The sequence below is a fragment of the Triturus cristatus genome, chromosome 9 (genome assembly GCF_964204655.1).
Source record: "Triturus cristatus chromosome 9, aTriCri1.1, whole genome shotgun sequence".
In the NCBI taxonomy this organism is placed as follows: Eukaryota; Metazoa; Chordata; class Amphibia; order Caudata; family Salamandridae; genus Triturus; species Triturus cristatus.
Window position 1 is genome coordinate 484,662,059 of NC_140592.1, and position 17,194 is coordinate 484,679,252.

General features: G+C 45.8%; 1 protein-coding gene and 1 long non-coding RNA gene across 5 annotated transcripts in view; one reads left to right on the forward strand and one right to left on the reverse strand.

Annotated features, from left to right (window-relative positions):
* DPP3 (dipeptidyl peptidase 3) overlaps window positions 1-17,194 on the forward strand; it is a 533,904-nt gene that overhangs the window by 201,055 nt on the left and 315,655 nt on the right. For all 4 annotated transcript variants that reach the window (XM_085625440.1, XM_085625443.1, XM_085625441.1 and 1 more), the window contains one exon: window positions 7,851-7,944. In XM_085625440.1, the coding sequence (XP_085481566.1) occupies window positions 7,851-7,944 (94 nt within the window). The remainder of the gene's footprint in view (window positions 1-7,850; window positions 7,945-17,194) is intronic.
* Window positions 1-17,194, reverse strand: part of LOC146798177 (uncharacterized) — a 159,390-nt gene that overhangs the window by 118,404 nt on the left and 23,792 nt on the right. The gene's annotated exons all lie outside the window — the stretch shown is intronic.

The following is a 17,194-nucleotide window of genomic DNA, read 5'->3' on the forward strand; positions in this document are numbered from 1 at the left end:
CCGCTTGAAGCTTTTCCTTTGCCCCCAGGGGCTACTCTTATTCAATATATGTATGATTTGTTGATTGCTGCTGATTCAGAGGATGTCTGCAGGAATATGACTGTTGCACTGTTACGTCACTTGTCTGATCTTAATCATAAAGTTTCGCCTTCTAAACTACAATATGTCCGAGAGGTTACCTATTTGGGTCATCTCTTATCAAAGGAGGGAAGGCGATTAACCCCAGAACGAATTCAAGCAAATGCGCAAATGTCTCTGCCATCCACACAAAGAGAGGTGCGTGCCTTTCTAGGCATTACCTCTTATTGTAGGCAATGGATTCCAAATTTTTCTTTGTTGGCCAAACCTTTGTTAGCACTCACTTTTTTAAAGACACACCCGAACCCATTCCTTGGACTGACGAATGTCAGAGTTTTACTGATTTACGTGCTGCTCTGTGTTCTGCTCCTGTGTTGGGTACTCCAGATTACAGTAAGCCCTTCACGCTCTATGTTCATGAAAGAGAGGGTTGTGCGTTGTGCGTCTTAACACAACGATTTGGAGACAAACAGCGGCCATGTGCCTATTTTTCAGCTACATTAGACCCAGTAGCCAAGGCATTGCCTAGTTGTCTTAAAGCTACAGCAGCAGCAGCGATTTCTATTCGTCAGTCTGCTGGAGTGGTGCTAGATAATACTCTCATTGTTATGGTACCACATGCAGTGGATACCTTGCTAAATAGGATGAAAACACAACATCTTACAAGTGCTCGATTGTCTGGATATGAGCTGACGCTCTTGGCTAGTCCTGTGTACATCAAACGATGTAACATTTTAAACCCAGCCACACTGTTACCTCTTCCAGAAGAGAAAGATATTCAGGAACAACATTATTGTTTTCTCCGTACTGAGGAGGAGACAAATGGAAGGATTGATTTGAAAGATATGCCGTTAGTGGATCCAGATGGGATCCTATGGGTGGATGGGTCTTGTTTCAAACTCCCAAATGGCGAGACAACTTCAGCTTATGCTGTTACCACCTTGTATACAATTGTGGAGACAGCACGCATCAGACATAATGCAGCTCAGGCAGCTGAACCGATAGCTTTGACCAGAGCGTGTGTGTTATCTAAAGGAAAGAGAGTGAATGTGTATACCGACAGCCAGTATGCGTTCGGTGTGGCGCATAGCTTCGGTCGTTTGTGGAAGGAAAGAGGATTCCTTACCTCCCACGGTACTAAAATACAGCATGGTCAATTGGTAACTGATCTTCTTGAGTCACTTGCTTTGCCTACCCAGATAGCAATTGTGAAATGTAGTGCGCATAAGAAGATTACTGATGATGTTGGTCGCGGAAATGCTTTTGAGGACGAGGTAGCAAAAAGGACAGCCAGAGATGCTACAAGTCGCATGTATGTTGCGGGCCCTGCGAATTGGGTCAGGGAAAGAGGGATGTGTTGGGACACAATAGAAAGTGTGAGATCGATTCAGGGAGATGCTACATAGAAAGAGTAGACAAAGTGGAAAGAGAGTACAGGAATGTTAGACGTAACAGGATGTTAGATAGAATTGTCAGAACACCAGCGTTGGCTGTTACCAGATGCCTATGTACTGCCTGTAGTTACTATGGCGCATGGTCCAGCCCACATCAGTGCGAAAGAAATATGTAAACTTCTGGCTCCAGTGTGGCTGAATGAAGGGATTCCAAAATGTGCAGATAATGTGGTGAAGAATTGTATAATTTGCTTGATGTACAATCCGGGAAAGGGGACCCCAACTCCGGCAAGTCATTTTGCTCCCCCAACATATCCTTTTGAGGTGTTGCAAATAGACTATATTCACATAGAGCGATGCAACAATCTCAAATATGTCCTGGTGGTGGTGTGTGCCTTTTCCAGATGGATAGAAGCGTACCCCCTGAAGGACAACACTGCTTTGTCCACTGCTAAAGTTCTTTTGAAATAATTCTTCCCTAGGTTTGGTTTACCGCGCATTGTCGGGAGTGACAATGGAAGTGAATTTGTAGGCCAAATTATGCAAAAGGTGTGTACCGGTCTTGGTATTAGACAAAAGTTCCATGCAGCAAATCATCCTCAGTCAGCAGGTTTGGTAGAGTGCTATAACGGCACTCTCAAACTTAAGCTTGCAAAAGTACAAGCCAGCACAGGTCTTAGTTGGCCCGATGCTTTACCTTTGGCTCTCCTGTCCACTAGAACAGCTGTACATTCTCGTTTGGGACTCAGCCCATTCGGGGTTGTTTTCGGGCGCCCAGCTAATGTATGTGGAGTCCCTCGCCCTAAAAAGTACTCTGACATACAGTATCCAATGCTGATTGACTATTTACATGAACTCACCACTAAATTACGTGTTCTTCACCAACCGGTTCAAAACGCTTTACCAGAAGCCTCCACAGACCCAGGTCATTCTATCCAACCTGGAGGCTGGGTCTGTGTAAAAACATTTCAGAGGACGAAGAATTTGGGACCTTGCTGGAGGCCGCCTCGACAGGCCCTTTTGGTGAATCGCTCAGCAGTGAAAGTCGAAGGGAGAAAGAACTGGATCCACGGCGTGCACTGCAAGAAAGTGCCCTTGCCCTTGCCTTTTGATCAGTGGGTTCGTAAGGGTATAGGTGATTCTGAAGGAGAAAAAGTCCCCCGATTCATACCTTTCAGTAGTGCACACCTGGATGGAACTCGATCGGAGAAAGAAGATGACGACATTCTACAAGAAGCCGTACCTTCCCATCTCCGATTAAACACTACAGAGCCACAGACCCCATTTCAAGACCAAACTGTACCAACAAGGACTAGATACAATTTAAGACCTAGATTGATCAAGGACACCTGAGATTTCCATCTCTTCTGCTACATTTATCATCTGTCCAGGTTGCAGGGTCACGGTAGGAGTCTTGGTTTGTGACCTGTATAGTGGCTAGGCCCCCAGGACTTGCAGTGTCGTAGGACGGCTAATAATCACAGCCAAGTGAGTAAGGAAGATTGCCGTGAGCAACAATTTTAGAGGATGGATGTTAAATTAGGACAGAAGGATAATAAGGAAGAGATGAGAAAGAAATATTGTACAGTCGCTGTGGCGTAACATTATGTGTTTTTATGTTTTTGTGTATCTTATTGGCTTGTGTAGGTTGGGTTATTCATGCTATGCAGCAAAAAGTTGTCCCTAATTCTATCTCCTTGCCTCTTCATTCTACTATCTCCCGACATCAATTATATACACTTCCCCAACATGAACTAATCAGGAGAACAGAATATTTTAATAATTCATTTATCCAATTGTTACACCAATTGGTAGTCAACAAAACCGACTGTTGGGTGTGTGGACTTATGCCTCATACCACAGATAAAGGAATGCCATATTTAGTCCTTCTATTTTCTTATGAAGGTTCCGCTTGGGCCTATTTTGTAATATTTTCAAATGCATATCAGAGCCGATTTAGACGTCCAGTTGGTTCCTATGGTAGTAAGCCAGATTTTAGTCATAATTGTCTGATAAAGGGAATGGTGGCTATGACTAAAATTGTGGAGAATAAGGTTCCTGTTGACGAGAGTCAATCATATACTAATTGGAACGTGACTCGTTACGTAACTAGCCTTACAGATAAAACTAAACGGGGAAAATCTCCACCAATTTGGACTGTCTCTCATCAAGGTAATTTCTGTTTACAAATTAATGGCCAGACTACTGACACTGGACAAAGAAAAAGCTTTGGTTCCCATACATACATCTACACGTCTCAGAAAGCACCGCCGTTACTGCCATCTGAAGGCACATATTTTATCTGCCACGATAAAGCTTACACATGGCTACCAACGGATTTTTCAGGAACATGCTATATAGCTTTTCTTATCCCTCCTACATACACTGCTCCTTCAGGCCATCATAGAAACAGATATGGCAGAGGGATTATTGATTCTAAAGACGCGGCAGGACAAGAGAAGTGATTTCCTCAAAGGATTTCTTCCTTTTTGGGGCCCAATGGCCAACAGCAGCAACATGAGACAGCTGGTTTGTGTTGAGACTACCATAGATGTCACTGTGGGAGCCTTGAGTAATCTCACAGCTGAACTTCAGGCAGATCGTCTCATGACTTTGCAGAACAGGATTGCACTAGATGTTGTTCTTGCAGATCGTGGTGGAGTCTGTAAATTGATCGGATCTAGCTGTTGTATTTATATACCGGACGATGCCCCTACGGTATACAAAGCCATCTCCAAATTACATATGATTTCCGAATCGATTCATCAAGACGAAGGAGATTGGTCTTTATTGGGATGGTTTTGGGGATTACTGTCTCAATGGGGATGGAAGGCACTAACCTTCCTTGGAGTGGTTTTGGCCATCATTTTTTCCTGTTGTCTCTGTATGCAGTGTGACCCCGCCATCTGCGGTCTTTGTGCCACTCTGTGTCCCAAGACCTGAGTCACAGAAAACAGAGAACATCAAAATGATGTTACAGCAACAGTTTAACGCCCTCATGGCTATTGACATTGACTCAGATTAACGTGAGTCTGTGTTTTGCCTGAGTTATGGCAAAAGGAGGGTCTGAGGAAATTCAGTTTTCGATTTCGCTTGTATTTAGCCACCATTTTGAGTCCCACCGCCATTTTGTGTTGCCTTCACTCAGGCAGCACAATAAACAACGTTTTTCTGCTGATCTCACTGCGACGTGTCAAAATAACCTCCTGCCTCTGTTTACGAGACTGATGTCAGGGACTGGCTGAGTCCACTAATCCCCGTCTGGTCCGACTGATCCCTGTTTCAACTATCTGTTGGTTCGCACCATTCTTTCCTGACTTTATCTTATCTTCTGGCCTTCGCTATTCTCTACTTGTATTCTCTCATTTCACAACTGTCCTCCAAAGCATAAAAAATGTGTCCTGCCACCTGCAAGTTGAGTTGTAGACACTACCACTGATTAACTTGTGGGGAGGGGTGACAAAAACAGTTGGAAGAGAGGTTTATTTGGGTTACTTGATATCTTGTTTTCAAACTTTTCTCATTGGTTATATCTTGCTTTCAAACTCTTCTCATTGGCTAACCATGCATGCATTGGGAGTGTTCTTGGTGAATCTATGTGCTATAAAAGATTGTGCGCCATGGAGTAAAGTGGCAGTCTCCTAAGAACATACCGAATGTACTTCTGGGACAACTGTACTTAGCTGCAGCTAATAAACCTGATCTTCTACGCTCAACAGAGTGTCCTGTGTCTCTGTTCAACAAAGCAGGTGAACTCCGGAGATTAAGGCGTACCCTGCGCCGCCAGGCCCATAAGGCCCTAGTTCTTCACCACCCGGGGGCTCCATTGTAAACAACCACAGGAGACCGCTCTTGGTTTTTTATATAGATATATATATTTTAATTTTGCCACAAATTTTCTGATCCACTGCTATTTCACTGCAAAATTAAAAATAAATGTTTTTGACCTGCAGCGGGATCCTTGTGGGACCTCACCACCAGGACTAGGGGGCAGAGTATTCATACCCTGCTCCCTTCTCTTTAAACATTTTTGGGGGACTTGGCTGAGTCTGAGCCCAAAAATGGCTGCAAACACTTCCTGGTTAAAGTGTTGGCAGTCAATCAGATCTCATCATGAAATCTCTTGGTTCCACGGGAGATACGCATCCCTAGATATACAAATTTGTTTTTTCTTTAATAGCTCAAACTACTGAATGGATTTACACCAAATCCCAAAAAAGGATCTTTCTGTTCCAAGAGTTAGCTCTCTGCCAAATTTGGGTGTAATTCCGTCCAGCGGTTTGGGCTGTAGTCTTCAGCAAAATCCCTATGGAAAATTTCATGGGTAAAACACATTTTGGGACCCCCCCTCCCCCCCATTTTCTTGGTCCGCTTGACACATCACCCCACAACTTTCCAGACAGAAGCTGAAGTGAGGTGTACACTAGTTTTGAAAATTTCTGGACGATTTGTCAAACTGTGCCAAAGCTCTTAGCACAAAAAAAAAACTCTTTTCCTATGGAAAGTAGGTCATAACTATAACTACCTACTGGCAACTGCCAGTAGGATAAAAATATCCTTCTGGCAGTTGCCAGTAGGTCATTCTAGTAAAGACCTAGTTTCCGTAGGAAAATAGTTGTTTGTTTTAGCCAATAACTTTGGCGCAGTTTGACGAATTGTCACAATTTTCAAAACTAGTACGCCCCTGAGTTAATCTGCTGTGTTGAAAATTTTGGGGTGCTTCGTCAAGCGGGGACCAAGAAAAAAGGGAGTCCCAAAACTCATTTTCCTCATGCAGTGTCCCATAGGGAATTTAGACACGACTACAGCCTGAACTGCTGGACAGAATTACACAAAACTTGGCAGAAAGGTAGCCCTTGGTTCTAAAGAGCCCTTTTTTAGGTCTCGCCTGACCCAGCGCATGCGCTGGTCTGGCGAGACTTATTGAGAGGGCTCCAAAAAGTGCTACCAGGCCAGCCTAGAGCTACAGTGCATGGGCGTGCGCGTCGCGCTTTACCGCGATTACTTTCACTTTCGGGGCCGCATGCCCGCTTTGATGTTTGATCGCGATCACTTTCACTTTCGCACGCGCTTTGCATAGCCGATAGGTCTCGCTTTTGGGACCTTATAAGTATTTAGTTATGCAACTGTTGCATGGCTAAACACTTATAAGGTCCCAAAGGCGAGACCTATTGGCTATGCCAATGCTTGTTTGATTTGGTGTAAATCCGTTCAGTAGTTTGTGAGATTAAAAGAAACAATTTTGTATATCTAGGGACGCAGACGCTCGGTAAATCCAACCGAACTGATGCTGAGATCTGATTGGCTGTCAACACTTCAACCAGGAAGTGTTGGCAGCAATTTTAGGACTCGAAATCATCCGAGTCACAAACAAAAAGGTAAAAAAATAAGAGGCCAGAGTAAGAATACCTTGACCCCCTAAGCCCTGGTGCATTTCCAGGGCAGAAAAGCATTTTAAAAGATTTCGGCTGAAATCGCAGTGGAGCAGCGAATCTCGGCCAAAAAAAAAAAAGAAAGCATGGTTTCCTGCGCTTTTTTATTTCTCTTTTCTCAGTCCCCGGGTGGGCCAGGTCCCAGGGGCAAGCATTATTTAACAAAAGGGCAGTTTAAGCCCCGGGGAGCCCCGCCGCTCCGGGGTTTACTTTTACAATTATTAGCAACAGCCCTAAGGACTACCACCTCCTGGGATATGTCAACATAAAAGGAGGGGGCCGCGCGGACACCTTCAACGTTTAGAATTTCCCCAGGGACCGCCACCTCACCGAGGCCCAAAACTTCTAATAAGAGGGCTAGCCTTTAAATGGAAGAAGTGCAGGCCATCAGAATTTGGCCCTTTAAAGCCCTGGTCACAGCTAGAAAGTGGAATAACAGCAAACTCCTCCAGCTGGAGTCTATTCAGACTGCACAGGCTTGCACAAGGCAGAGAACTGGGTACACGTGGTATTTAATCTGCCCTAATTATTGACTGAGCTAGCTTTCTTTCTCTCTCTTTGTGTGTGTGCATGTAATAAGGGCATCGTTATAGATCGATACCGGCAATGTAATAATGTACAACCATAATGCATGAAAAGAGAACAAGCATTGAAAATGCAACAGGTCTCGCCTTTGGTTAAGTTAAAGCCCATTGTTTTGCTAATGGTATTGTATAGCAAAGCAAATGGCTTTAACTTAATAAAAGGCGAGACCTATTGCATTTTTAATGTTTGTTTGTAAGAGGCATTTACTCTTGTTATCCTCTTGGGTTTGCCTATTTCTAGAGCAGAAATTCTGTTTTCCTTCGTTGCTTTTCCATATACATGCATTGTTTGTGATTTTTGCATGCATCTAGCTGTCGTATGTCGAGGTAAAGTTCCATGTTTTCCAACTTCTTTCCTCCAGAACATCAGTGCCTACAACACTCGTCTGTTTAAGGGCAAGACCAGCGATGAGAAGCCAACTTATGAGATACGTCTTGCCTCTGCCAACACTAATGGTAAGGACAGTTGGAAGACCCAGTTTAGTTTTGCAATCATACCAGATCTATTTTGCTCTTAAACTGTCTTCTTCTTCCATTTTCTTGCAATGGTATTTTACAGTTCTGGATAGCAGTTGCTGTTATGGTATCACTTCATAGACTGCTTCCTTACTCCATCACTGATGTGACACTGAGCAGTGCCACTTAAACAAAGTGGTTCAATAAGAAAACACTGGATATGTTCAGTGGTAATGTGCACCTGTAGAACAAGGGTTTCCTTTATGACTAAATGGTTTAAGTAGTAAAATACACTGGAGAAATTTCTCTGAAAGGTTAATTAAATACATATTTTTATGTCCTCGTTTTTGTCACATTTGGAATAATTACATTCAAGCAGCAGAAAACCTCTTTCAAGAACATATGGTTCTCTGGTTTAGGTCAGAAGATCTTGTAGGCTTCAGTCTACATTTATTGCAATGTAGCAGTTGTTTTTAATTTCATTAATTCATAGGGATGTTGCATCTGTAAATTATTTTCTGTGGTTCATTTATCACACAATTACTCTGTTATGGATGTTTTACATGACATTTTTTTGTTTGTTTTGCGGGTAATAGGATCTACATAGCAAGGCATATTGAAGAGCAGACCAACCCAGTAGACATGACATTCAGTACAGCCATATAATTCTTCAGAAACCTCAATAACATAATGACTGACCAGTCTAGAAATGTGCTTGGTGTAGCAGACTGTACAAATCAGATGGGATAGATACTTTTTATCATCTTCATATTATTATCCTAAAGTGAAAGAATGAGAGAATAAGGATAATTATATCATAATACTACAGAGCATGGTCTAGATTTAAGTAACCGTTTAGAAGGGAAATCCATCAATTTGAATTTGTTTATGTGGTGTAAGTAACCTGGTCAAATCACGATACCGAGCAATCTGTATTAGAAATTATTCTGTAAAATTGTTAGGAAAGGTCCCAGTTCCTGAGATAACATTTGTAATTGATCATTAATTGTATAGACCACTTTTCACATTGTACCAACCAGAACATATGTTGCCCAGTCTTCCAATGTGGGTTCAGTGGCTTTTTATCAATGTCTCAATATACAAAGCTGTTGCTAATGCCTTCTCTAGCCACCTCCATTTATGGGAAAATAAGCGTAGGTACATCTGTCTTATCATTTACAATAGCTTATCGGACCAGTACTGCTACACTGGACTATACTCCTCGTCTGTGACGAGCTTGGCCCTGAAGGAATTGGACACGGTGGCAATCAAACCTGCCATGACCACTTTTCCCTCGCCCATGACGCCCCTTTTTGCTAATCCGCACTTCGCCCCCCACCCCTGGAAATGGAGCAGGGTGGCTTTCGAAGATGGATAGAAGGGGGCTTTAAGCGCCTAGGCTTCTATTCAAATTGAATGGTCTCATTGTGTTTGACCCTCTAAAAATTGGCTACTCTCTGATGGAGAAAGACTTTTTCCTATACCTACAGCTTCATCGCTGGGCGTTGGGTCCTGACACTCAACCGGAGGCGGGCCGCCGATGACTCCATTTGAAAAGTGGTTGTTTCTTAAAGCAGATGACAAGCAATTGGTCTCAGAGTTCTATGCTCATCTAGGTAGGACTGGGCCTTGACCCTGAACTCCGGACCAGAAGAGAGAGGAGGCTGAGATAGGTAAATCCTTTTCAGGTAGGGAGGTGGAGGACATACACTATAGAGCTCACCATAAAGCGCACACAATAATAAACAACAAAACGGTCCAACAAAATCGCTTTATATTGGTACTATATCCCAAGTAACATCCAGAAACTAAATCTGGACCACTCTGGGAATTGTTGGAGAGGCTTCGGGTGTGCCGGAACCTTGCTTCACCTCTTATGGCTTGTCCAAAACTTACCAGATACTGGAGACAAGTACTAGATGACATTGACCTGGTCGTCAATACTACCATTCCACGATTATCAGCATACACTTTTTTGTGGGCTGCCGAACACACCGATGTTCCCCCTGCATTCCCTTACAGGGAGGCAGATGGCCCTTGCGCTGAACACAGCTCACCGGGTAATACTTTGACAAAACAATGGCCCACACTGCCTGGTTGCATCAACTATGGTTCCTTTGGGTAATGGAGAAGCTATTGTTGGTGGTTACTCCTGGGAGGTTCGTCATATTCAGAACTATAGGCCCCTTTTATCCGTATCCTTTCTATGAAATTTAGGGAATTGACATGCTCATCCTATCTCTGAATTTAAAAATCCCCAAGACTTTCCCCTCTGAGAGTTGATCGGCTATACTCGATGCTTACTAGATGGAGATCCTCGTTTCGCTCTACTTGACTGCTGCCTGTATCTTTTTGTAAGAAGCATGGAAGGAAGGAAGGAGGGTGGGGGGGGAGGGGTTCTTTTGCTTTTTTTGTCTTGTTCCATTTAATGTATTTAAAACTCAGTCCTGTTCCACTTTGCCTACCTATGCCGATGAGGCCGAACTGTAGCACCATGTGAGTGCTGCCCTCCCCTGATGGGTTGTAGGCGGCATGCTGTGTTACACTATATGTTGACTGTGCTTATGAACAGAATTTATCCTAAACTTTAAAAAAACACTGAAATTAGCCTAAACATGTAATGAGTGATGCAATGTGAAGTCTTGAGCAGTGCATGACTGGGTCGTAAGTTATAGTTAGCTCACTGAACTACATCTGGCTAATTTCTGTGGTTTTTTTTTTTTTTTTTTAAGCACTAGTTTTTAACTGATTTCCACCTAGCTAGAACGTTACGTTACGTTTTTTTTTTTTTTTTTTTTTTTCTCTCTCTCTCATAAGCTAAGGTCTTATAATGTTAGGGAAGTTCATATTACTATACCTGACTATAACATATATTTAACTTTTTAGTTCATGAATTACTAGCTTTTTTAACATTCTGTTCACACCTCCATTGCACCTTAGGCAGTTTGCAACTGTGGCCAACTAACAGGAGCCTGTGCTCTGGTCACCGTTTGGGTGCCCCTCCCTCTCCCCTAACCTCAGTTCTCAGTGTTCGTGTCCCTAACCTTTTCGCCTGCCCTCCGTGGTCCATTTAGTTTCCTCTGTGAGCCTGCCCCCCGTGGTCAGTTTGCTACTCTTGAGCCTGCCCTCTCCATTCTCTAGGCACATGCCCCTCTCACCTGTCCTCCATGGTCCATATGGTGGACACTGCCCATGACGTCTGCTCGCAGTGATCCGATTACTGTCAACCCCCCCCCCCCCCCCATTCTGCCTGTCCTATATTGACCATCTCTACAATGCATTTCAATGGGTACCAGCGTCCCGAAATCGCTGCCACAGCAATGTGTGTGTTGTGGTGAGCCAGTCAGGTGGGGGTTCAGGGTGTGCTTTCTCTGCCCACTTATATAAATATTTGTATTTCTTTTCAGGACAGAGGAACCATGTCCCTGAGTCTTGTAATTATTGCTTCAACATATTGTTCAGGTTGTGACCAACTATTGAGGATTGACTAGTCTCCTTTAAAGTGGCCAATCAGAGCATATCTGGACATGACCCGCCAAGATAACTGTATTTTTGTAACCTTAACTTCTCCTGTTTTTTTCTGAACCGATTTATACCAAAACACAAAAAGCATGATTTCTGGTATAAATGCAGCTTTTTGCTAAATTAGTATGATTTTGTTCAGCCTTTTTTCTTTATCATTTTCTAAAATTCCCTCTCTTGGACCTCCTATTTTCCTCTCCCCCCCCCCCCCCCCCCCCCCCTCATGATGGATCACCCTGACACTTTCCAGAAAGGAGCTGAGGTAGATGAACTTTTTTTGGACTGTTCTGTGAAGATGAATCAAACCGCAGAAAGCAATTAGTGAAATGAAAAAACTCTTTTGGAAAGTCTGACTACAGAGCATAACTACAGAGTGTATAATTACACAGCAGCACCCACCAGTTATTGTTTTTTAATATATATTTTCACTGAAAAAACAAAGATTAAAGTGATGTTCTAATTAGGTGACCATTTCACTAACAGAATGTTTTAAACTAAAGAGCACTGAAATTCTCCAGTTTTAGTTAACTCTAGTAACTATAACTCATGCCCTAAGGTAAATATAACTTCTACACGCCCGCTGTACACAGGATTGTCCTCAATTGTCATTACAGATATTGCAGTCATGTTATCAGTGGTGTTATAGAGCATGTCATGAGTGATGTAATATGTGGGTTAATTAGTTGTGCATGGCGAGGGCCTGGGTTGTAGGTACCATAGAGCACGGGATATAGCTACTAGAGATAAGAGTGTGATTTTGCGTTTAAAACGTTATGTTGTCACTGAAATGTTCACCTATCTAGACCTTCACTTTATCCTTTGTGTGTTTTTTCCAGTGACTTTTTTTGTTTATTTCCAACACAAGTATTATTTTATTAGCTTGCGTAAAGCAAACCCCCGCTGAGTGCAGCCCACAGACCCCTCACTGAGCCGCTTAGGACGCCGATAGAGTTGCCACCTTTCTAAGAGAAAAATACCGCCCATTTGTTTTAAAAAACTGCAAAGTCCTAGACGTGATACTAAATAGGATTGTAAACAAACTCCTAATTATTCATTTGTAATATGACTTTTCTGTCATTGTTTATTTTAATTATTAGTCCTAGATCATGAATGCAGCTCTAGAACACATTTAAATGTGCATTCTATTTATATGTGATAGCTAAAGGCTAAAGACACTGAATTTTAGATTTTGATTATTTTTGTACCGGCTGAGATAAGTAGTAGAAAAATGTTCAGGTGGCAACCCTAGGCTTTAGCGATCTCATCCCCAGGGTCTTTTTGTTTAAATTTGGTGGGGTGGGGGAGGGGGGGGGGCGGCGCACAGCTCTCCTCCCCAAGCCACTCTGGACCCTGTTGACCCCATCTCCTGGGATATTTATATTTTTATTACGGGAGGGAGCACATAGGAGCCCGTGGGAACCCCATCCCCCAGGGCAAAAAGATATTTGTAAGGGTGGGGCAGGGCAGCTAGTCTTCCTGAGCCACAAGGTGCCCTGGGAACCCCTTCACCCAGCGCCTTTAAGGGGAGGGGGACAAGCAGCCCCCTTCCTCAAGCCAATAGTGGCCCCGGGGACCCTATCCTGGTACCTTATTTATTTGTTTTAAAAGGTGAGTGGGGAGCACAGCACCCCTTCCCATGCCACTAGGGGCCCCGGAGATTCCCAATTCCTAGAGCCTTCTTCTATTGTAAAGGGGAGGGGGAGGTTACCTCCCCTCCCAATTCCTCTAAGGGCCCAGGGGACGCATCCTCCATGGCCTTCTATTTTTAAAGAGAGGAGGGGGTTTGTGGACCCCTTTTCAAGTCTGTAGTGCCCCAGGCACCCAAACCTCTGGGTTTTCTTTACTTTTAGGTATGTGCCCAGGTGCCTAAGTGGGGCAGCCCCCAAAAACTACTATGGGGGCCACAGTGGAGGCCCATTGTCCCTGTCTGCTTCCCACATGCACCTGTCCTGGGTGTATCATTGCTCCTGCCTGGCGGGAGCAGCTGTTTTTGTTTGCTCTTGCTGAGAGTAGTCTAAGTTTCCCTGCCTGCATGGACAGTGAAACAAAAGTCTGCTTCCACCTGGCGGAAGCATTTTCAAATCTCCCACAGAGTTGGAGCTGACTGATTTTCCCTGCCCTTGCTTCTGTATGCAGGGAAACTACTGTGTCCAGAGGGCACCCCTAAGTCTATTATGGTAGCTCCTGCCCATCATTTCATTTTTTATTTTGTTTTTGGATACAGTGATCCCCACAGGAGTCCTGCATGACATCTATTTTTTTTTTTTACTTATTTATATTAATATTTTGCCCCCTTCTCCTTTAGATCCTTCCACAGGGCCTATGGTTTCAGGGTATCCCTATCCTGCCCCCTATATTTTTTTAAATTTAACTTTACAGGGAACTAAGTCCCTGAGTCCTATAATGGCTGCCTCCAACATTTTTCTTCGTTTTGCAGGCAGCCAGTCAGAGCACTTGCTCCCTCAAGAGTGTGTCTGCGATGGTAGTGAGCTGGCCTAAGGGGAAAAAAATAGCTCCCTGGGCCAATCAGAACGCTCCTATTTTTTTAAAAAATTGTGTTCATTGGACTCTCGCAACAGTCCCTCAAACCCAGCCATCCAGATACACAAATATTTTCTCGCCGAATATCTAAACTACTGAATGGATTTACACCAAATCAGAAAAAGCACGCTTTCTGGGCCAAGATCTAGCTTCCTGCCAAATTCTGTGTAATACCATTCAGCTGTTTTTGTGGTAGTGCTTCTTAAAGACAATGGAAAATAAGTTGGGATGAGTTTGAGTCCCACCCCCTAAAGATTCAATATCCAAATGAAAACCTATATAATAATCTGTCATGAAAGAATGTAATTGTCAACATTGTACATCACAATGTCAAACCCTATACGGGACCCAGTGTATATATATCTTTATTTTAAGAAATGAAAGAACCATCACCCATCTGCAGAGTCTCTCAAAGAACTGCTGATCCAAGTCGGGGAGGACGATGAACCAGAAGGCTAATGGTAATTGATAATAAGTGTCAGAAACTGGAGCAGGCACGCTTTGCTTTGGGCACTTATACATAACAATAAGATAGGACTATGGGTATTTAAATGGTAATAGCGGAACCCGGGACCACAAACAACCCCACAGGCACAAAAGAACGCAGCAAATACCGCTAGCAGCTGAGTAGGAGAGCCGCCGCAGGCCGTGGCACCTGTTGGCCAATAGCCCCAGCTAATAGCTGCCAAGGAAGTAGGGCGAGGAAATGGGATCAAATACCCGTAAGAGGTTTGTCCATCAGACACGATACTCAACAGGACCACTTGGCGCGCCCCAGGCCATGACTTTGGCATTCAGTCCAGTCACACCATGGCACCACCCGGTGCTCAGTACTACGAAGAGCACAACCGATCTGCCCTTTCTTGTGCCAACACAATCAATCAATCATAGCATTTGTATAGCGCGCTACTCACCCGGAAGGGTCTCGAGGCGCTGGGGGAGAGGGGTCCGTTACTGCTCGAAGAGCCAGGTCTTGAGTTGCTTCCTGAAAGAGAGATGGTCCTGGGTCAGCCGAAGGTGGATGGGGAGGGAGTTACAAGTCTTTGCTGCCAGGTAGGAGAAGGATCTTCCTCCGGCGGTGGCTCTGCGGATGCGTGGTACGGCGGCGAGGGCGAGGCTGGTCGATCGTAGCTGGCGGGTGGGCGTGTAGAAGGTCAGGCGGTTGTTGAGGTACATGGGGCCCAGGTTGTGGAGAGCCTTGTGTGCGTGGGTGAGGAGCCTGAACGTGATCCTCTTGCTGACGGGGAGCCAGTGCAGGTCTCTCAGGTGGCCGGAGATGTGGCTGTGTCGGGGGAGGTCCAGGACGAGTCGTGCGGAGGCGTTCTGGATGCGTTGGAGTCTTTTCTGAAGTTTGGCTGTGGTTCCAGCGTAGAGGGTGTTCCCGTAGTCCAGTCGGCTGGTGATGAGTGCCTGGGTGACCGTCCTCCTGGTTTCGGAGGGGATTCATCGGAAGATCTTACGGAGCATGCGCAGGGTGTTGAAGCATGATGATGAGACGGCGTTGAATTGTCTGGTCATCGAGAGGCAGGAGTCCAGGATGAAGCCCAGGTTGCGTGCATGGTCCGTTGGCTTGGGAGTGGTGCCCAGGGCAGGGGGACACCAGGAGTCGTCCCAGGTGGAGGGCGATGATCCCAGGATGAGGACTTCCGTCTTGTCGGAGTTCAGTTTCAGGCGGCTGTTCTTCATCCATTCGGCGACTTCTTTCATCCCTTCCTGGAGGCTGGTTCTGGCGGTGGCGGGGTCGTTGGTGAGGGAGAGGATCAGCTGGGTGTCGTCGGCGTAGGAGATGATGTTGAGGTTGTGTTGGCATGCGATGGCTGTGAGGGGGCTCATGTAGATGTTGAAGAGGGTTGGGCTGAGTGATGATCCTTGTGGTACACCGCAGCTGACTTCAATGGCGTCGAATCTGAACAGGGGGAGGCGGACTCTGAGTTCTTCCGGCGAGGAACGAGATGATCCACTTCAGTGCCTTCTCTTGGATCCCGACGTTGCTGAGGCACTGTACTAGGGTGCGGTGGCAGACAGTGTCGAACGCTGCAGAGAGGTGCAGGAGGATGAGGGCCGCTGTTTCTCCGTTGTCGAGCAGGGATCTGATGTCATCGGTGGCTGCGATCAGTGCGGTCTCGGTGCTGTGGTTTGCTCGAAAACCGGACTGCGAGCGGTTGAGGGATCCGTTCGTCTCGAGGAAGGCGGCAAGCTGTCTGACGGTCTTCTCGATGACTTTGGCAGGAAAAGGGAGGAGCGAGATGGGGCGGAAGTTCTTGAGGTCGGTGGGGTCCGCTGTTGGTTTCTTCAGGAGGGCGCTGAGCTCGGCGTGCTTCCAGCTCTCCGGGAAGGTGGCGGTGTGGGAGGTGGGGTTGATGATGTCCCGGAGTTGGGGTGCGATGATGGAGTCGGCCTTGTTGAAGACGTGGTGGGGGCAGGGGTCGGTTGGAGATCCGGAGTGGATGGTGTTCATCGTACGTGAGGTGTCTTCGGTGCTGACCGGGGTCCAGGCGCAGAGGGTGGTGGTGGGGGGGCGTTGGTTCGGCGGTTGGGTGCGTGGTTGGTGCGCCAAAGCTGTTTATGTCAGTGATCTTGCGGTGGAAGAATGAGGTGAGTGAGTCGCAGAGGTCTTGTGAAGGAGTGATGTCGTTGTTTCCGGCGCTGGGGTTGGAGAGCTCTTTGACGATGCTGAAGAGTTCCTTGCTGTTGTGGGCGTTGTTGTCCAGTCTTTCTTTGAATGCTGTCTTCTTGTTGGTGCGGATCAGCTGGTGATGCTTGCGGGTGGCGTTCTTGAGGGCGGTCATGTTGTCTGTGGTCTGGTCGTGGCGCCAGGCTTTCTCGAGGGTGCGGCAGTTCTTCTTGGAGTCCTTGAGTTCGTCGGTGAACCAGGGGGCTTTCTTGCTGCCGGGTCTGCTGGGAGGGTTCTTCAGTGGTGGGAGGTCATCGGCGCAGGCGGTCAGCCACTGTGTGAGGTTGCTGGCTGCTTCGTTGGGGTCCGTTGTGCTGGCGGGAGGGTTCTGGCTGAGGGAGGTGGTGAGCTGCTCGGTGGTGATCTTGCTCCAGCTCCGGCGAGGAACCTGTTGCGGGTGGTGGTGGGTCGTGGTTCTTCTGAAGCTGAAGTGGACGCAGCTGTGGTCAGTTCAATGAAGTCCGGTGGAGTGGCTGAAGGAGACGTGCTTGCTGGAAGAGAAGACGGGGTCAA